This window comes from Pelmatolapia mariae, linkage group LG10_11 (assembly GCF_036321145.2).
Source record: "Pelmatolapia mariae isolate MD_Pm_ZW linkage group LG10_11, Pm_UMD_F_2, whole genome shotgun sequence".
Classification (NCBI taxonomy): Eukaryota; Metazoa; Chordata; class Actinopteri; order Cichliformes; family Cichlidae; genus Pelmatolapia; species Pelmatolapia mariae.
The window spans coordinates 41,183,008-41,205,031 of record NC_086236.1 but is presented as its reverse complement, the minus strand read 5'-3'; the positions used below and the strand labels follow the sequence as shown (position 1 = coordinate 41,205,031).

The window sequence follows — 22,024 nt, the reverse complement described above, 5'->3', positions numbered from 1 at the left end:
GCAAGAAGCGTGTCGGGGACTGTCGCGTTATGGCTGAGCAAGCGGTGATCGAGAACAGAGGGTGAGTATTTCTATTAACCTATCACATTCCTCAGTCTGTCAGAGTATGTATATCCACAGTAATGTTCCTTTATTATTTAACAGACAGTGAGTGTTATTGGAACAGCGACACTGTGCACTTTTTCCTGAAAATGCCCGAGTGTTGTTGTCGACCGTCCCTCAGAAAGTTAGACAGGCTGTCAGAGAGAGGCACCACTTGGGTCAAGGTAAACCTGCCCCCCCACCCTCATTAGTTAATTGCTGGCTTTTTGTAAAGTGGCCTGTACTAAATGAGAGTGCTCGAAGACTGCAGAAGGTCGTTGAAAAACTCACCGGTGCTTTGAAGGTATTGTCGGTGTGGTCCACAGAAGTAAAATAACGCTTTTATTGCAAAGCCGCTGGACTGCCATGTTTGTTTTGCCTCAGAGATAGTAGAGCAAATTGGAAAACCGGTTTTAAACGAGAGTTTTGCAGTGGCGCGAATATTTTTATATTCATGTGCATAAAAAGCCCTCCGGAAATGCACAAAAAACCTTGATAAAACTATAAACTTTTTTTAAGTGTTATAATAAATGCTTGATAATTTAAATAATGGAGATGGTAGTCTTGCTGTCACGCGTTGTCATCAGCCAGTCCCTGTCCTTTGCCCTCATGCGCTTACTCTTTTATTATATCTCCAGGGTCATTCATAGAATGCTGTCTACTGTTGGTGTTCCCAGTCTGGCCAGCAGTGTGTGGGGCTATGTGGATAAAACAATAAGGTAATATTATGAGCATCCACACACAGACACAGGTGTGACACTCTTTCACACAAATATCCACCTCCACTCAGACATTAGCTTTCATTATTGTAGCCTCACTTTGTTTGTATGTGTCACTGTGCAGGTCCAGTTTCCTTTCAGCTGGGTGATTTTCATGAGACTTAGTAGAGTAATGAAACATAAGCAAAGGGAGAACTAAACTTAAACTTTTGTGTGACTCTTTAACTTACCTTTCACAATAACACACAGGGTGTCTCCTGCGTTTTGATAACCCTGGCAAACTCACGGATTTATCAAGTAATTGCGTCTCCAACAATTGAGTCCAACACATGTATGTTAACAGGCTGAGACTAAATGGTTGCTTATCAGTGCAAAGCAATATAAATGAGCAGCACCACCCCGATTAACAAAAACCTGTTCAAAAGGCATTGAAATTGACGTTTCCAGACTTGTAAAAGGCATTTAGAGTGGGTTAAAAGTGAAAAGTCACAGCCATCTCCTTGAGGTGTTCTGCATTATAAGGTGAAGACCCTACAATAATGCAGAGAAAACAACAGCAGCCCAGATGAGAAACACATGCGCATATAACGTAAATGTAACGTAAAAAAATAATTAAGTACAACTAGTTTTGAATTGAACCTTCAGGACCTTCCTTGCTGCCTGCTGCCCAAGCATCATGTGTAATGATTTGGAAAAGAAAACAACAGCCATGGGGGGTGGAGGACAGTCTTAAAATGACCATGAAGACAAATGAGCTCCCCAAACAGTAAAACCTTCATGGGGGGGGGAATGATCAGAGCAGTTAAATTAGACTGATTTTTAAGTCTGTGACTCTAGTTGTGCCTAAACAACACAGTAATGAAGCTGCTTCATTATGTCTGCCACACGTTGGAAAGGGCTTTATGTGAGTTCTCTTGCAGTAGTGACTTATTTAAAACAGAGGACCACTCAGGCAGCACAGATTCACACCAAGGCCAATGCCATACTTAATTAATTTAAAGCTAATTTTGAGGCTGCGCTGCTGTTCACAGTAGTGCAATAAACAGAGGTGTTTGCGACCTCTGAAAGCATTTGTGTGTAAATGGGGAAGAAATGCTCACTTAGAAAATAGACAGAAAAATCCTTGTTGTTGTCTTTTTGTGTGTGTGTGTGTGTGTGTGTGTGTGTGTGTGTGTGTGTGTGTCACATTTGTTTAATTGTAAGAATTATTAGAAGTAGGCTTGGGTAAATGTTGAAACATGTGAAAGGGACTGAATAAAATCGCATCAATCATGTCCTATATCGATTTCTCAGAATTCAAGGTGACATATTCAGGTGTTCTATCCACTTAGCAGCCGAAAACCTTACAGACACACAGACAAACACTTTAAGTTGCCCTTTTCACTAGCTACACCAAAACAAAACTCAAACAAATAGTCCTTTATCAAAATAGTTGGAGATGAATGTTTTGATAATTAGTAAGTGAACAAGATGTCTATGGGTAGACTCTGTAAAGAAGGCCTTGTTAAAGAAACTAATGTGACCGATGTCAGGGAAGGAGAACATTGAGTCAAGTGTAGTGTGAGGACAGCTTTTGTTTCCTCTTTTGATGTCTCTGCGTGTTGCCACATGAGGTTTGCATGTCACAGAAGAACATTTTGTTGTTACTGACTTCTTACAATTTATGGGTTTTTTTGGGGGGGGGGGTGACTTGCCTAAAGACAAAAGAAAACAAAGAAACTAAATTTTTGTGTCACAGCTTTGTGCTCTGTTATGCTTTTCCCTCAAAACCACACTGGGCCAGTGGAGGAAAGCAGAACAACTTATTTCAGAGCCAGCTATGAAGTAAGAAGTTGCTTTCCCACACAGAGCAGCTAATGGAGAGGTCATGAGATATGACACTTTTACAATAAACACAGCTGTTTAGACATTCAGCCAAAAACCTTTAAGTGTCTCCTTACTCTTAAGTCACACCCTTCTGTAGTTTAGTTATGCCTTCTAGTAGAAGGCCTGACATAACACGTTGCCATGAATTAGGAATAAAAACCTTTTCACTAAAAAGAACATTGCAGCACGTGTTGGGTTTGCAACGTTGTATCTGAACAAACCACAAGACTTCAGGAACAATGGGACTTGTTAACTAACAGTGTGTCCACATGAATCTGTGCAGAAGTCATGCATGTGAATGTTTACAGAAATATCTCAGATTTATCAACATCAATTTAACATTGCTTCTGCTCATTATTTACAGTTTTCCAAAGTACCAAAAACCACAAAATGCTCAGAATTACAATTTTAAAAAATTCACACAAAAAAACAAAGTGGAAAGATGTAGGCTTTTACCTCTCCATCAATTTTATTCCATTCATCTGAAAAAAGAAAATAATCCCTTTGGGTATCTTAAGAGATCTGTGCTTAAATAAATACCTCACAACAGTATGGGAGACTGATAAAGTCATACAGAGAAGCATTAATACAACTTATTGGTTCCTAAAGCATAAAGCTTCATGGATGCTTCATATTAAGGACTGCTCTGTTACATTAAAATACCAACACTGAACAATGTACCAAACTCTGATCTAAACATTCAGTGTGAGGACTCCATGAAGAACTACATGACAAAGCGATCTCTCCCTGGAAATGCAAAACTAAATTAACACTCCTAACAGCAAATGTAGAAGCCTTATCAGTTGAAAAATATGGTGTATATTTGTTTTTCTGCATGAAATTGTTTGCACAATTTTGCAGTCAAATTTGTTATTAAATCATATTTGGATCATTTATTTTTTTTACCCAAATTTTGCACTCTGGAAAGGAAACTCCTACAAAAACATATACCATAAGACTGTAGCCTTATGGTGTATGTTCACACCTTTAAACCACTACATTTTTCAAAGCATCTGTGATAAATTCTGATGGTAATTTTGTGTATCAAGCCTGTTTTTTGCTTGCTTAACCTGTTAGTAACCCTGATTGTTTAGCGTGTTGCAAAACGCAGTCCAAGCGGTAGAAAGATGAGAAATGAGTTAAGTGAGGACCATACAGTAAGAGTCTGGTTAGCTAGGAGTCAATGTTCTGTGGTGCAGGTTTGTGTTATGAATCTTAGCCCTACAACTGTGAGTACCCCAAAGCAGCATGATGATGAATCATTATTATAATGATGAACGTTTGAAATATTAATATAAGGCAAACCATTCATACTGTTGTGCTTTTGTGTACGTAGGTGGTGCTGGATTCCCAACTGGCTGCCATCGTGGTGTCCAACTTCAAAGAGCCATCTGCAAGCTTCAGAGGAGAAGATGCTGCAGTGTAAGGATAAACCCAGTGTAATTTTTTTTTTTTTTTTTTTTTTTTTAATTTAAAACATACACTTTTTGTACAGTGTGCAAAAGTAAAAACTCACCCACCTGTGGTCACTCACTCAAACACAACCTGTTTTGCTAAACAAAACCTGTATCGGCTAGAAATCAAATAGCTTTTTGTAAATATGAATTAAATCTGCAAGCAGCGATGACCAACACCTTAAGACTTTCCTGGGCCACCCTCCCACGGATGCCCCTCGGGTGGTCCTCCTTGGGCTCTCGCACTCTGGGGCCTCTGGATGTCTGGAGCCTGGATCTCCTCCATGCCTGCTTCATGCCCTGGGGGACAGGGCTATGGCTCTCTGCATCCTCTAGCAGACCGTTACATGGGGAAACCATTTGAATGCAAGCGCGCTGATCCACACAGGTGTGCACACGGGTGTTCACTGTTCATAGACATAAACTACACCTTTATTTTCTGCTATTTCCAAGCACATTGTGCGCTGTCGGTCCTGCTTGCTACACAACAACATTCAATATTTAGTATTTACTGCTGTTTACACTTAGCTAGATTAACGTGATGGTGTTGTTTAGTATGTTGCTCTGTTTTTTTTTTTTTTGTTTGTTTTTTGTTTTGTTTTTTGCTTGTTTTCTCTTCTTTTTCTCTCAACAGGTGATCCAGGAGATTTTTTTTTTCTCTCTTCTTTCTCTTTTTAAGTGCCCTTTCTCACTGTCCCTCTTCCCTTCTGTTTTTCTTTTCCTTCATCTTTCTTTCTCCCTTTCCTATCCCTCAGTCATGTCTGTCCCGTCTGTAACAACTGAAAATAAAATAAATAATAACAACAAAGGTTGATCAAATGGACCAATACGGCAAGGCCGTGATGATCCATTTGGCAAAGTAAATCCATTGGGTATCCTTGTTGGTCTTCAGACAACAATTCTGACGGCTAAAGAACCAAATGGGACAGGCAAAAAAAAAAAAAAAAAAAAAAGACTTTCCTGGGCAAATTTGAGGTTGCTGCGGTCAGTCACCTTAAAACTGTAGCCCAAAGTGCGTAACATGACATTTCTTGTTCCCACTAGGTGGTGCAGTGACCACCATCAAATATGACAGGAGAAATGTGTTCAGGGGCGGAGCCTTATGAAACGTGGGAAGTTTGGTCCAGATTGGACGATGTATGTGTAAATAAGAGGAAATTATAATTTCATGGCGACTGGTTGAAATTCGCCGTGGTGCCACGGCCACACCCTTTGAAGAAAGCTCAAAAGCGTTGCAATTTAATATGGCCCAGGTCTGTAGTTTAGACTGACCAAATATGAAGGTGATCCAATAAAATCCCTTGGAGGAGTTTGCAAAAGTATAATGCCAGGAAGTTGCCAAAATGTCATCTTCAATTCAAAATGGCGGACTTCCTGTTGGGTTTAGGTCAGTGGGCTTCCAGACTTTACGTATGTGTGTACCAAATTTCATTCATGTAACTCAAACCGCATGCTGGTAGTACTACCATAGGTGGCATTATTGAACCATTTCCTACTCTGTACATGAGAAACCAATAAAATAAGAAATTTTGCACGTGTTAGATCTGGTGTAAATGTACATGAGTTTTTTAGCATCTTTAAGTCCTCAAAAATGCAATTGATGACATAAAATAATAAACTGAGCAGATACATTGGGCCTTAGCGTGTCTGAAAGTCTGAGATCACTTGGAAAGTATGTGTCTTATCTAAGACCACAAACAGCTCAGGAAAAAGTAACTCATGACTTTCATTGCTCAAAATTTAAAGGAATATTAGATGTGCAGAGCACTGTTCTACTGTCTGTCTTCCAGAAAATGTCGTGACAACAAGTAGAGAACATTAACCACAGTAGAATAGGAACTTATAAATAAAGTGATTGATGATTACAGCTTTGAAAAATCAATAAGAAGTTCAGGGGCTGTTTTCTATGAATGACTAACCCAACTGTGCCTGCAGGATGTTACTAATGAACCAGTAAATGTGAGAAATCGCATTGCGTGTGTGTGTACCTTTTTCTAGAGAATCTCACTTTTGGTGAAGACACCTGATTGATTCAGTAGTATCAAAAAAGATGTTATTTATATTAATGTGAAATGGAATATTTGACCCATCGTAATGTTCTTGAACTTAAAAGTAATCTTGTCTTTTTCTTTTCAGATGTCAGCACTGCATTTACTAAAGAGTTTGTTCCCATCTCCAACGACAATCTTCTGTGGACCCTGACTTTTTGCAATGACCATGTTAAAGATAAAACTCCCTTAGTTCTGCTGCATGGCTTTGGCGGCGGGGTGGGCCTGTGGGCTCAGAATCTGGATGATCTCTCCCAGCATCGGCCTGTCTTTGCACTGGACTTACTGGGTTTTGGCCAGAGCAGCAGGCCTGTGTTCTCAACAGATGCAGCAGAAGCAGAGGATCAGTTTGTCGAGTCCATAGAACAGTGGCGGGCCAGCGTGGGTCTGGAGTCTATGATACTTCTTGGTCACAATCTGGGAGGATACCTCGCTGTGTCATACTCTATTAAATACCCAGGCAGGTGGGTGCAGACAATGGGATTTCTCATATCTTACTGTATCATGACCCACACTGTCTGATACAGAAAGGTGGCAGGTTTGTGTAAAATGTCAGGATCAGAACTGTAGCATAAGCTAAAGTCAGGTTTTAGTCTCTTATTATTATAATAATGCAAGTGTTTTAGGCACTCCATATAGGAGCTCATCTTTTCTAATGTCCACTGTTGGCTAGCAGCTCCTGTTATCTGCAAGAGTGGCTGAAACGGACAGAGTTAATATTGTGATAATCTTTGCATATCATCTCTAACTATTGTTTCTATCCTGCCTTTTGAGAGTGGTGTGTGAATGTTGGTCTGCAGAAGTGTTTGGGCCTCTTTACACCTGCTGCCTCACAGCAAACAGCAGGCAGATACTGTCAGGGACTGTTATGGAAAATACAGTGGAGCATTTAGCAGGAGCAGCTTTTGGAGACGTGTCAGTGGACACAAGAAAACTGATTTATCAACACATCAAACAAGTTTGTGTCTCATTTTCTGTCCCCAAGAGCAGCTTGTTGGTCAGATCAGCTAAAGAAAGCCATGTGTTACAGCTGAGAGCTCCAGTGAGCAAGTGGGCAGAGTGTTGATTGCTCTATAAAAACCAGAATAATATACATTTGAATAATCCTTTCATCACTGCTGTAAATGGAACAAATGAAGTGGAACTTGCCTAGGAGGAGAAAAAAGCAGAGTCTGCAGTGAACACTGTTCTGAATAATGATTCTGCCCTTTTGCTGTTAACATGATTGTAGCAAAACATGCCAGCATGAGTACAGGATACAGTTGTAGCGGTGTGCCTTTAGGTGCTGGCAGCCTGTGATAACAGCAGTGTCCTCCAAAACACTCTCTCCTCCCACTAGACTCTATCTCTCCTGAATCATCATCTCCTGCCGCAGCTCCAGCTCGGAGCTTCCAGCATTCACCCGGCTCTCCCTAAGCGGCGCCTGATAAAATGTCCTCAATCCCTTATCACCCCTCTTCATCAGTAACACTGAAAATTCCCGCTTCCTGTCTTCTTATTGTTATCTTGGCGTTCCAAATGGTTTTAAGTTATAACTTCAGATGCTCTTGATCAGGCACATGCGTCCCCGATCTGTGCTCATTTCCCCCCCCCCCCTTCTTGACCTTCATTCATATTGGGAACCACAACAATGTGCTCTCTGTACCAGTACAGAGTCCATTAAGACCATGACATGTCAGATTTAAATGGCTTATAATCACCTGTCAGTTTAGCTTCCAGTTGATTATGAAAATGAAAGTAAACTGCTTCATGGTGTCATGTAAACATCAGCCTATCTTGATTGTGACCTGTTAGACTGTCAATTCAATTCAATTCAATTTTATTTATATAGCGCCAAATCACAACAAAAGTCGCCTCAAGGCGCTTTATATTGTACAGTAGATAGCACAATATTAAATACAGAGAAAAACCCAACTATCATATGACCCCCTATGAGCAAGCACTTTGGCGACAGTGGGAAGGAAAAACTCGCTTTTAACAGGAAGAAACCTCCGGCAGAACCAGGCTCAGGGAGGGGCGGCCATCTGCTGCGACCGGTTGGGGTGAAAGAAGGAAAACAGGATAAAGACATGCTGTGGAAGAGAGACAGAGATTAATAACAGATATGATTCGATGCAGAGAGGTCTATTAACACATAGTGAGTGAGAAGGTGACTGGAAAGGAAAAACTCGATGCATCATGGGAATCCCCGGCAGCCTACGTCTATTGCAGCATAACTAAGGGAGGATTCAGGGTCACCTGGTCCAGCCCTAACTATATGCTTTAGCAAAAAGGAAAGTTTTAAGCCTAATCTTGAAAGTAGAGATAGTGTCTGTCTCCCGAATCCAAACTGGAAGCTGGTTCCACAGAAGAGGGGCCTGAAAACTGAAGGCTCTCCCTCCCATTCTACTTTTAAATACCCTAGGGACAACAAGTAGGCCTGCAGAGCGAGAGTGAAGTGCTCTAATAGGGTGATATGGTACTACAAGGTCATTAAGATAAGATGGGGCCTGATTATTTAAGACCTTGTAAGTGAGGAGCAGGATTTTGAATTCAATTCTGGATTTAACAGGAAGCCAATGAAGGGAAGCCAAAACAGGAGAAATATGCTCTCTCTTCCTAGTCCCTGTCAGTACTCTTGCTGCAGCATTTTGGATTAGCTGAAGACTTTTCAGCGAGTTTTTAGGACATCCTGATAATAAAGAATTACAGTAGTCCAGCCTGGAAGTAATGAAGGCATGAACTAGTTTTTCAGCATCACTCTGAGACAGGATATTTCTAATTTTAGAGATGTTGCGCAAATGGAAGAAAGCAGTCTTACATATTTGTTTAATATGTGCATTGAAGGACATGTCCTGGTCAAAAATGACTCCAAGGTTCCTCACAGCATTACTGGAGGCCAAGGTAATGCCATCCAGAGTAAGAATCTGGTTAGATACCATATTTCTAAGATTTTCAGGGCCGAGTACAATAACCTCAGTTTTATCTGAATTAAGAAGCAGAAAGTTAGCGGCCATCCAGGTCTTTGTCTTTAAGACATTCCTGCAGTTTAACTAATTGGTGTGTGTTACCTGGCTTCATGGATAGATAGAACTGCGTATCATCTGCATAGCAGTGAAAATTTATGCTATGTCTTCTAATGATGCTGCCTAGGGGAAGCATGTATAATGTAAATAGAATTGGTCCTAGCACTGAACCCTGAGGAACACCATAATAGACCTTAGTGTGTGAAGAGGACTCTTCATTTACTTGAACAAATTGGAGTCTATTAGATAGATATGATACAAACCACTGCAGCGCAGTACCTGTAATACCTACAGCATGTTCCAATCGCTCTAATAGGATATTATGATCAACAGTATCGAACGCTGCACTAAGGTCTAGCAGGACAAGCACAGAGATGAGTCCACTGTCAGAGGCCATAAGAAGATCATTTGTAACCTTCACTAAAGCTGTTTCTGTGCTGTGATGAGCTCTGAAACCTGACTGAAACTCTTCAAATAAGCCATTCCTCTGCAGATGATCTGTTAGCTGTTTGACAACTACTCTTTCAAGGATTTTTGATATGAAAGGAAGGTTGGAGATTGGCCTATAATTAGCTAAGACAGCTGGGTCTATAGATTGCTTTTTAAGTAAGGGTTTAACTACAGCCACCTTGAAGGCCTGTGGTACATCAATGGTACTAAAAGTAGCTGTAGATAATATTACATCTGTGGGATGATTATTGGTAATTTTTTCTCTAATGATAAAAATTTTATTTCTGAAGAAGTTCATGAAGTCATTACTAGTTAACGTTAAAGGGGTGGTTGGCTCAGTAGAGCTCTGACTTTTTGTCAGCCTGGCTACAGTGCTGAAGAGAAACCTGGGGTTGTTCTTATTTTCTTCAATCAGTGACGAATAGTAAGATGTTCTGGCTTTGCGGAGGGCTTTCTTATAAAGCAGCAAACTATTTCTCCAGGCTAAATGATGATCCTCTAAATTTGTGACACGCCATTTCCTCTCCAGCTTACGAGTTATCTGCTTTAGGCTACGTGTTTGAGAATTATACCACGGAGTCAGGGACTTCGGATTTGAGGCCTTAGTTTTCACTGGAGCTACAGTATCCAGAGTCGTACGTAGTGAGGAGGTAAAATTATTAACAAGATAATCGACCTCTGTTGGAGTAGCGTTCAGATAGCTGTCCTGCTCTATGTTGGTACAGGGCATTGAAGATGATAACAGTGGGTGGATTATATTCTTAAACTTGGTTACAGCACTTTCAGAAAGACATCTACTTTGATAAAGTCTACTCTCCATTGCTGTGTAATCAATCATTGTAAATGTAAATGTTATCAGGAAATGATCAGACAGCAGAGGGTTTTCAGGAAACACTGTTAAATGTTCAGTTTCTATGCCATATATTAAAACAAGATCTAGAGTGTGATTAAAGTGGTGGGTGGGTTCTTTTACATTTTGAGAGAAGCCAATTGAGTCTAATAACAGATTAAATGCAATGTTGAGGCTGTCATTTTTAGCATCTACATGGATGTTAAAATCACCCACAATAATTATTTTATCAGAGCTGAGCACTAAATCAGATAAAAAGTCTGAGAAATCAGAGAGAAACTCTGTGTAAGGCCCAGGTGGACGATAGATGATAACAAGTAAGACTGGTGTCTGAGTTTTACAGCTGGGTTGGACAAGGCTAAGCATCAGGCTTTCAAATGAATTAAAAGTCTGTCTTGGTCTTTCGTTAATTAATAGACTGGTGTGAAAAATTGCTGCCACACCGCCCCCTCGGCCTGTGCTTCGAGGTTTCTGGTAGTTAGAATGACTCGGGGATGTTGATTCATTTAAACTAACATAATCATCCTGCTGCAACCAGGTTTCTGTAAGGCAGAGTAAATCGATTTGTTGGTCAATTATTAAGTCATGTACTAACAGAGACTTGGAGGAGAGAGACCTAATATTTAATAATCCACATTTCACTGTTTTACTCTTTGGTTCAGATGTGGATTCTGTATTGTTCTTTCTTTTTGATTTTTTATGTTTAAGTTTTTTATTGCTGGTTTTTGGTTTGTTTTTTGTCTTTTTGGGAGCTGACACAGTCTAAATGGAGATGGGTTTTTGGGGGGGGTAGCAGGAGGAGAGAAGCTGCAGAGAGGCGTGTAAGACTGCAACTCTGCTTCCTGGTCCCAACTCTGGATAGTCATATTTTGGGGGGTTTAATAAATTGGTCCATATTTCTAGAAATGAGACCTGCTCCATCCAAAGTGGGATGGATGCCGTCTCTCCTAACAAGACCAGGTTTCCTCCAGAAGGTTTGCCAATTATCTATGAAGCCCACATCGTTTCTGGGACACCACTCAGACAGCCAGCAATTTAAGGAGAACATGCGGCTAAACATGTCACTCCTGGTCTGATTGGGGAGGGGACCAGAGAAAACTACAGAGTCCGACATTGTTTTGGCAAAGTTACACACCGATTCAATATTGATTTTAGTGACCTCCGATTGGCGTAACCGGGTGTCATTACTGCGGACGTGAATTATGATCTTACTGAATTTACGTTTACCCTTAGCCAGCAGTTTTAAATTTCCTTCAATGTCGCCTGCTCTGGCCCCTGGAAGACAATTGACTATGGTTGCCGGTGTCTCTAGCTTCACATGTCTGAGAACAGAATCACCAATTACCAGAGTTTGACCCCCGGCGGGTGTGTCGCCGAGTGGGGAAAAACGGTTAGACACATGAACAGGTTGGTGGTGTACCTGGGGCTTCTGTTTAAGACTATGCTTCCTCCTCACCGTCACCCAACCGCCCTCGTTCCCCAGCTGCTTGGGGTCTGCCGGGGGAGAGCTAGCGGGGCCTACGCTATCGTCGGCTGCACCAGCTACAGGGGCCTGGCTAGCCACGGGTGAATGAAGGGTGCGAAGCCGAGTCTCCAATTCAGTAATCCTGGCCTCCAGAGCTGCAAATATGCTACATTTGTTACAGGTATCATTACTGCTAAAGGAGGCCGAGGAGTAACTAAACATCTGACACAATGAGCAGGAAAGTGCAACAGGGACAGGTGAAGTAGCCATAGTGCTAACGAGTCGGCTACGAGCTAAGCTAAGCTAGCGAAACAGTAAAGAGACAGTGAGTGAATACTTTGGCTATAAATTAGGTAGTGAGCACACAGAAAGGGTGATTCAGATGAAGCACGTTAAGATTATACTATGAAAAAGGGATGTATCAAAAGATTTCAATTAAATTGCTAAGCAGAAAAGCTACTCAGAAACCCCACTGTGTTTGAGCAGGAACAGGAAGTGATACTCTACCACAAAGCGAGCGAAACACCAAGTGACAGCGCCACCCACAGGAACCGAAGACAATTGTCAGCCATAGCTGGTTTTGTTCATATTTCTGCAGCACTAAAAACGGCCATAAAGGATAACCTGGCTGTGCTGGTTGGCAGATTAAGCAACATGAATTCATCTGGATGTTTAAGAATAAGGTTACACACACGGTCACCATATCTAATCAGCCAAATGAGAACTGTTACCTTAACCTCGATGAACTGGTTACAAAGTCTCAGAGCCAGAAGTAGAATTTAAAGTTTTAAGCATTTTGTAAGAAATTTCTAGCTCCACATTGTTTATTTTTATGCTCTACTAGAGCCTTATAAGCCTTATTTTATATTAAACTGGTTATTGGTGCATCCCCTCAGGTTCATCATGTCTGAAATGCATTTTAGCTCCCTTCCTGCTTCCTTAAAGCCAGTTTTCTTCTGATAGACACCACCTTAGAAGGGCTGTGTAAGTTTTCATATTAGGAATATCTGATCTTGGTGACCTCATGAGTCAAAAGTAAAACTCTGAAACTGGGCATTTAGAGCTATCTGAAAGTTTTTGGTCCACAGTTCATACTCTAATCTCATTATCTGAGAATTGTTTAATATGTACATTCACAATGTAACGGTGTATATATGGCAGAAATAAGCAAAAATAGAATAGGTCACCATTATTAAATTGTAAAAAATACAAAAACAAAACAAAATGCTGTGCCAGAAAAGTTATATTTGGGGGATGTATTTACTTTCTTGATGAAAAGATTTATGTCACAGTCACATCTGCTTAAAAAAAAAAAATAATGCATGCACCAGGACACTGAATGCTTACAGTCATGTGAGAAAATTCACATTCACATATCAATTTCCAATCATGATTTTATGTATTACTAGAAAAGAAAGTGACGTAATTGCAATTAAACAACAAAAATGAACATTTTGTGAAACATCAAAAAAAAGATATGAACAAAAATGTTTTTCAAGGGAGAAAAAAGGACACCCTACCCCCTAATAACTAGTGTTGCCTCCTTTGGCTGATATAACCTCAGCGAGACGCCTTTTGTAGCCTTTTACCAGTCTCTGACATCGATCAGAAGAAAGTTTGCCCCACTCCTCAATGCAGAATTCCTTCAGCTGTGAGATGTTTGAGGGGTTTTTTGCATGTACAGCCTGTTTCAAGTCACCCCACAGCATCTCAATGGGGTTAAGATCAGGGCTTTGACTTGACCATTCCAGGACTCTCCACTTAGTTTTTAGCCAGTCCTTGGTGGATTTGCTGGTATGCTTTGGGTCATTACTGTATACTAGTATTCTGTTGTATATATTGTATATCTTATTCTTCTGTTCCTCTGTTTCTCTTGCTGCATTGAGCATGTGTATGACAAAAGAATTTCCCTCATTAACAGATGGTTTCACATGTTCTTCAAGCACCCTCTGATATGCAGTAGAATTCATGATGGATTCTATGATAGTGAGCTGGCCAGGTCCTGCTGCAGCAAAGCATCTCCAAACTAGGATACTGCCACCTCCATGCTTCAGTTGGTATGAGGTTCTTTTCTTGGAAGGCAGGTATTTGGTTTACGCCAAACATGTCTACTGTTCTGGTGTCCAAATAATTCAATTTTAGACTCATCTGTCCAAAGAACATTATTCCAGAAGTCGTGGTCTTTGTCTGTGTTCGCTCTGGCAAACTTCATTCTGGCCTTTTAATGTTTTTCTTAGAGAGCAAAGGTTTCCTCCTTGCACACCTCCCATGAAAGTCAAACTTGTGTAGCCTCTTTCTGATAGTAGAGTCATGCACTTTCACATCGACAGTAGCCATAGCCTGCTGTAGTTCCCGTGATGACATTTTAGGATTTTGGATGACTTCTTTGAGCATCTTGCGGTCTGCTCTGGGGGTGAATTTGCTTGGACGGAATGTCCTCCACCTGTAAACAATTTTCTGGATGGCGGAATGGCTGATGTCAAATTCTTAAGATCTTTTTAAATCCCTTACCGGACTCATAAGCGGCCACAATCTTCTTTCTGAGGGCATCACACAGCTCTTTAGATCTCACCATGGCGCTCACTTCAACACTTCAACAGTCAGGAGCACATCAAACTAAATCTGAGGTTTAAATTGGGCAAAGCTCTTTTAAAATGCTGGTTAATGATGTACTGATCATGTGCACCTGACATGATACACCTGTGTGTGATTTTAACCATTTTATGTGGGATAATATGTGGGGGTGTCCTACTTTATTCCTTGCCAGAAATTGCATTCTTTTTAAATTACATTTCGCATAGTTTTAAAAAGGCTTTTCTTATTTATTTTTTTTAATTGTTTAGTTATATTATTTGGATCCCTCAGTATCATTAAAATTGATATTAAATATCCATATGTCCAAATATATTTTAAAATATACAGGCTTTCATAGGGTGTCCTAATATTCTCACATGACTGTAGCTTACCTCCAATTCCTGCGAGTCCTTTAGTTGTAGGTTTTATAACTGAAAGAGCAGGTTAACTTTTATTTTTGTTGTTGTTGTTGTTGTCTGGCTTACAGAGTAAAGCACATTGTCCTGGTTGAGCCCTGGGGTTTACCTGATCATCCGGAGACGACAGAACCAGACCGGCCCATCCCTGTGTGGATCAAAGCCCTTGGTGCCATGTTCAGTCCCTTCAACCCCCTGGCTGGCCTGCGACTGGTAGGACCACTGGGTAAGGTGCTAAAAGACAAAGTACCACAGTGCTAAAAGCAAACCCACAACCGGACTAGCTTAATAATCCCAGGGAAATGTGTCCATGCTGTGGCACACCAAAATATTGGGGAAAAGCAAAGCTACAACAAAAGTATCAGGAATGGAGATGATAGTCACGTGAAATTTTTTTTTTCTTCTTTTTCTTAAATGAGAAGAATGGAAATGAGAGGATGCAATATAATGGGTGAAGATTTTCACTTATTGTCTGGAGACAATAAGTGAAAATGTATGCAGTATGAAACTGGCGGGATAGTTTTATATTAGTTTAATATTGCAGTATCACAGCTAATGCTCTCTTTGCACACCCAGAAAACTAGGAACTGCTTGTGCAAGTGATGTGACGAGCACAATGTCATTCAGTAGAGTTTTCATGTTTTTTGCTTTGACTTTGAAAGGAATTTAAGCCAAAACCTGGGCTCTCCCCAGTGTGACTAATCATGTAAAATGTAATGAGTACTCCTCATCTATTAATGGCTACATGCTTGCGTTTGACACCTCTGTCTCTTCCCTGGTCCCCTGCAGGTCCCACTCTGGTGCAAACACTAAGACCCGACTTCAAGAAAAAGTTCTCCCTCGTGTTCACTGACAACACTGTGCCAGATTACATCTACCACCTGAACGTGCAAAGCCCCAGGTCTGTCTTTCTCTTTTATTAATGCCACTTGTCTTTAAAATGGCCATGGAAGCAATTTCTTCATCACCTTTTCTGCTCTCATCCACGTTTTACTACCTAGTATTATGTTTTGTCATCTTCATTTTCTGTCATGTGCTCATTGATTATCTTTTCCTCGTCTTGTCACAGTGGGGAAACTGCTTTTAAGAATATGACTGCGCCATGTGGCTGGGCCAAGAGGCCAATGTTGCAGAGGATTGACCAGCTGCAGTCTGATATCCCCATCACCATCATTTATGGCTCCCGCTCCAGCATAGACAGCATCTCAGGCATCACCCTCAAAAAGATGAGGCCACGCTCTCATGTGGACATCATAGTAAGTTTGTGTGTAGATGGATGGATTGATATCCCGTCAAAGTGTTTTTTGTTTTTTGTTTTTTTTCTTCCCTCGAAAAACTTAAATTTCACAATACATTTTTAAGGAATAAATTGCCAAAAACAGTTTTGAAAACAAATTTTTAAAGTGAATTTCCTGGCAGTTATTTCATGGTTCAGGCTTCAAAAAAAATCCAACTGTCTTTCTGAATTTGGGTTCCAGATCATCAATGTGATGACATTTTTATAGACTTTCTAAACTTGTAACTAATTTCTTCACACTTCTTCAAAACCTGCTTTATTGCTAAGATTTATTTATTTTGTATCAAGCTTGAGTTTTCAGATCCAACTACACAGATCCAACCAACTGCATTGGACAACAACTGTTCTGTAGCTCAAAGTGAACTGGTAATCTGTATATACAAATAGTAAAATAATACTTTTTACCTCAGACACACAGCTTGATACTTTAGGTCCTTGATGCTTTAGGCCAATCGGCTCTGAAATGACTCCTCTGCCTCCTCAGATGTGGTCTGACATATATCAAGAGTTTAAACTGCCCCACTGACATCCTGAAATATGTACAAAAGTGGTCGTGACACAGTTCCAACTCCTGGATCAAACCATGACATTCTCCCTGCTGCTGCCTGCTTGTGAGAACTGGATGAACCCAGAATCTCAATTTCTTTGTTTTCTTGTTTAGAAACATCAGGACCAGTTCATTACGTATGTTTGTTATACTTACGTTTTTGAGATCGTCAAATTTAAATATTGGACAAAGATGACACAAGTAAACACAAAATGCAGTTTCTAGGTGTTTGTGTAAATAAAACTTACATGGCTCTGTGTGGAAAAAGTGATTTCCTTCTAAACCTAATAACTGGTTGGGCCACGCTTAGCAGCAACAACTGGAATCAATTGTTTGCAAAGATGAGTGTGTCAGAATTCCTTCAGAGCTGTAAAAGACTCACCCCCAGTTATCGCAGAATTGTTGTAATTCAGCCACACTGGAGGGTTTTTGAGCATGAACCACCTTTTTAAGGTCATGCCGCAGCATCTCAATCAGATTCATGTCAGGAGTTTGACCAAGCCACTCCAATCTCTTCATTTTTGTTTTTCTTAAGCCATTCAGAGGTGGACTTGATCGTGTGTTTTGCATCATTGTCCTGCTGCAGAACCCAAGTGTGCTTCAGCTTGAGGTCATGAACACTTCAGTGTTACTTTTTGCACCAGAGGTCTTTGGGATCAGTACTGGTTTTTGTTTTGGAACTCAGCCATGCTGACTCTCTTTCTTATGGTGGAGTCATGAACACTGACCTTAACTGAGCCAAGTGAGGCCTGCAGGTCTTTGGATATTGTTCTGGGGTCTTTTGTGACCTCTTGGATGAGTTGTTGCTGTGCTCTTGGGGTAATTCTGGTTGGCCAGCCACTTATGTTAAGGTTCACCATTGTTAAGGTTTACCATTCAATGATTTTGCCATTTGTGGATAATGGATCTCACTGTGGAGATTGTGGAGTCCCACAGCTCTAGAAATGGCTTTATAACATTTTCCAGACTGAGAGATCTCAATTACTTTGTTTCTCATCTGTTCCTGAATTTCCTTGGATCAGGGGATGATGTCTGGCTTTTGAGGACCTTTTTGGCTACTCCACTTTGTCAGGCAGGTCGTATTAAAGTAATGTCTTGATTGAGAACAGGGGTGGCAGTAATCAGGGTGTGGCTAGAGAAATTGAACTTGGCTTTCCAAAGATGTGATACACCACCATTAATTATAATGGGGGGGGGGCAGCAATCACTTTTTCACACATGGCCATGTAGGTTTGGATTTATTTTTTTTTTCCCCCTTTATAATAAACACCTTCATTTAGAAACTGCATTTTGTGTTTACTTGTCATCTTTGTCTAATTTTTAAATTTGTTAGATCTGAAACATTTAAGTGTGACAAACATACAAAAACATAGCAAACACTTTTTTTCACACCGATGTATATGTTACATGGCAATTTGGAATTTTGGGTCATTGTTTTGCAGTACATTCTGTGTAATGGCCTTTAGGACTAGGTGAGAGTTGTGGTAAGGGTTTGGCACTTAGGGGAAAAGAAATGGGCAGTTGCTTTCATACACCTGTCAAGTCTGAGGAAGACTGGATGAGCAGCTGCCTAGACAGGTGCAAAACAGACACTGAAATATTATGATATGCAAAGAAATTCTCATTACCACAGACTCGAGACATTTTAATTTCCTAACTCTGTGTTAATTAGTACAGATTCATGGGGGAAAATGTCCATTTAAAAAAAACAAACAAACTAGAGGCTGCTGCAAACAAAGAAACAGTCACTATCTGACCTCTACAACAGTGTATTAGGGCCACATTACATGGAAAAAAATATTGATAATATATTATTATTGATTGAAAACAAAGTCGAAATTTCAAGATTAAAGCCTACAAGCTTTTTTGAGAAAAAAGTCAAAATGTGGAGATCACAGCTGTTGTTTCAACACAAACTGCCACTAATTCAGAGGGTTGCTAGACCCTCTGAGTTAGTGGAATGTTCCTTCAGAATCTGTTTTAGTAATGAGGAAAGAAATGATGCCTCTTTTAGCACAGAAACGGTGCGGTGATCAGTACATGGATGTTGAAAAGAGTGCAGAAAGCCACTTGGAAGAGTGGATTTGCACAAAATGAACTGGCTGGCTATGGTTACAGCCTCGTGCAATAGAGAGGATGTATGTTGTATCACAAGAGGGCTGATCAATTTGTTTCACTATATAATTTTAGTTTATTTCATTTATTATTTTTTTTTAACTAAAAAAAAATAAATAAATAAAAAATACTACTCCGCAAAAGTTGGAGGTTTTGACTGAACCAAAAAAAACATTTTGAGGCTTCATCAAATAAAAATCACTGGACAAAAGACTGATTTGTTGGTTTTGTACATGGGGTTTAGTTTACTTAAGCTTAAAATACATTTGTTTAATGAATTATTTAAAAGAAAACCTCTCAGTTTAGCGGAGTTCCACAGATTCAGTGCCTTAATTGCATGTGGAGCAATCATGCTTATGTGTATATTGACACATCAAAGGTAAATTTTTCTGTCATGAAGAACCGTGGAACTCACTGTATGGAGGCTTGAAATGAAACTGATTGATGCATGCTGTAAATTTGAATGTTACTTTCCATCTTTGTTTTATGAAAGCTATAAACCGGAGACACAGCCCTCCTCGTTAAAATCATGACCTCCCTTTATGACATGCCTTTATATAGTTTCCATAATTTTTAATTGGCTGCTTCCCTTCTGATTCTCTTCCCTTCCTGCAGACAATCCGTGGAGCCGGACACTATGTGTATGCCGACCAGCCTGAGGACTTTAACTACAAGGTCTTGGAAGCATGTAACAAACTGGAATGAAAGCGGAGACAAGCTTGAATGTTGAACTCCAGTGGGGGGAAAAACTGGGACGGACATCACTCTGTCACACACTGTGGAACCTCAGAATCCCACTTTCCCAAAGGACAAAAATAAGTGTTTGCACATTAAAAATATTGCAAAGTGAACAGTGACCTGGTGTGACTCGTACATGTTGTATCATCTGACCAGTGAGTCAGCTGTATTCTTAGAAACTTGGTGAATGGTGACTCTGAGTTGACATCACTGATCGGGGCCTGTTGGCCTCCATCACATGCTTATTTTGCAGCACACAGAATCTTGTGGCTGTGCGTCACTTGTTTTTTTTTCTTTGTTATAAAGGTTTTTTGAAATTGCCTCTCCCAAATGCAGTAACCTCAGTGTTAAGTGAATGCAGGTGATTATCACCTTTCAATACCGTTTATAAACCATTTCATGTAAAAACTGTTGAGAGAAATTATCACTTTTTTTTTCTATTTCTGTGAGATACTGAGAATGAATGTTTTAGCATGCTTATTTCATAAATCCAATGACAGCTGCAATAATAATGATATGAATATTAATATGATCATTTGAGTGATGTCTGACTGAAGCACAACGGGTATTTAGGAGTTACAGTTACAATGTCATGTATTTGATGTCCCATGCATTGTGTTCAGCCTATGGTTTGTGGTTTTTCCCATTTGATTCTGATATAGATACACAACCTCGGTATACAGGACCAGTGCATCAGCAACAGGAAGAGGTTTTAGATGAATCTGCTTCCAATAATAGCATGTGTCCTCTGTAATGTGCTTTCCTGTCAAACACAAGTGGTCGTTTCATCTGCAATAACTGTGAATATCACCATAAACCCTCTGTTGTACTCCTCCTGTTTTGCATAAGTTATATTTATATAGAGACTAAAGTGGCTTCATAGTGTAGTGTTCTGCACATTTGTCCGGCAAAAAATCCTGGAAGGAGACAAAAACCTCGTTGGCTTAGCATTAGGAAGGACGTCTGGTTTAAATAAAAAAAAAAAAAAAAAAAATCTTTCAAATTAAACGTGGAGCTTTCTGTTGTGATGACCTCCTGTGAACAAGGGAGCAGCTGACAGTAGCTTTATAATAGTCCATGTTATGGAGTGTATCATGTAATGCAGGCAGTATATTCCATATTATTTATAACAGCATAAAGATACTATAGATTTTCAGCCTGGCAGTGCGGATCTATACAGCCTTACTGTAACAGTGGCTACTGTTACAATATGCGATATTTGGTGCGCTCTATGGATTTTTGTCATAGACTATTAAAAGACAAATGTAGCCACCATGACCGTAATTACTGGTTTTCAGATTTGCATTTTTTGGGGATGGGGAGTGAAGTGACCATATTTACAGAGACACACATACCTTCTAATGGTGGTATAGTAACACACTTCTGGGGGGCAGGGCTTTCAGCTGCTCTGCTTATCGACTTTGGAATTCCCTACCTCCTGATATAAGAAATATCTATCCCACATAACCTTTTCCATCCTCCTATTTTAAATCTATTTTTATGTTTTAGGATTTTGTAAACTGCCTGTTTTTATGCTTGCTTTGTTCTGCTGTATACAATGTCCCTGAGTGTTCTGAAAGGCACTTTTAAATAAAATGTAGTATTATTATTATTATTATTATTATTAATAAATACTCTCACTGAAACTGAAGCCCAGATTAAACCAGCACAGGTCACCACCAGCAACCACAAATGGAAGGGACATTTAAGACAGGGAGAACATGCAGATATGCCAAAAGTACCCTTCAGTAATAAAGGTACTTTTGATACAGGCTTCTTCAAGGACATTTCTAAGATGATCCCACACTGCTACAATATTATTGGACAAAAAGCCTGGGACACCCATTTTCTCAGATTTAATGGGGGTGATGTCTAATTGGCAGTTGATTAGCTTATTGAATAAACTGGTGGAAAGTCTGTGTAGGTTCAGAAGACTTTCTAGGAATGTATTTATAATAGCTGTTTTCACAGTGAAACACTTTAATGTGACTGAATTTGGAAGACACAGACTCAAAGCTTAAAGATAACAGTGTCAGTGACAGTGGTGAATGTAAAATAAATGCCAGAGAAAAAGCACAGTGTCGTGTAAAATTCAAACACTTTGAGTCTGAGCTAAGGTATGCTACTTTACGTCACTATGTAAGATCCATAAAATGATCACTTTCCACTTTCTTCCCTTTTTTTCAGTTGCACATGAATAATTTCACTCTAACTTGGGTTTGCATCATATGTTTAATCAGCGATGCAACACTTGTCCTTCTATTGCTTTTCATTTGAATGGAGCAAAGGTGACAGATGAATCAATATATACACATACATATATATATATATATATATATATATATATATATACATACATACATATACACATACACACACATATATATATATGTGTATAT

General features: G+C 39.9%; 1 protein-coding gene across 2 annotated transcripts; it reads left to right on the top strand.

Annotated features, from left to right (window-relative positions):
* Nucleotides 1-21,194, top strand: abhd5a (abhydrolase domain containing 5a). Of its 2 annotated transcripts, none has more exons than XM_063487419.1 (8): nt 1-61; nt 720-800; nt 4,003-4,088; nt 6,257-6,632; nt 15,000-15,154; nt 15,718-15,829; nt 15,998-16,184; nt 19,503-21,194. In XM_063487419.1, the coding sequence occupies exons 1-8, from the start codon at nt 30-32 to the stop codon at nt 19,590-19,592; spliced, it is 1,119 nt and encodes a 372-aa protein (XP_063343489.1). In that variant the 5' UTR covers nt 1-29; the 3' UTR covers nt 19,593-21,194. The 2 variants fall into 2 exon arrangements, with proteins under 2 accessions (XP_063343489.1, XP_063343490.1); XM_063487420.1 differs by lacking the exon at nt 1-61 and adding an exon at nt 201-266.
* Nucleotides 21,195-22,024: the final 830 nt, after the last annotated feature.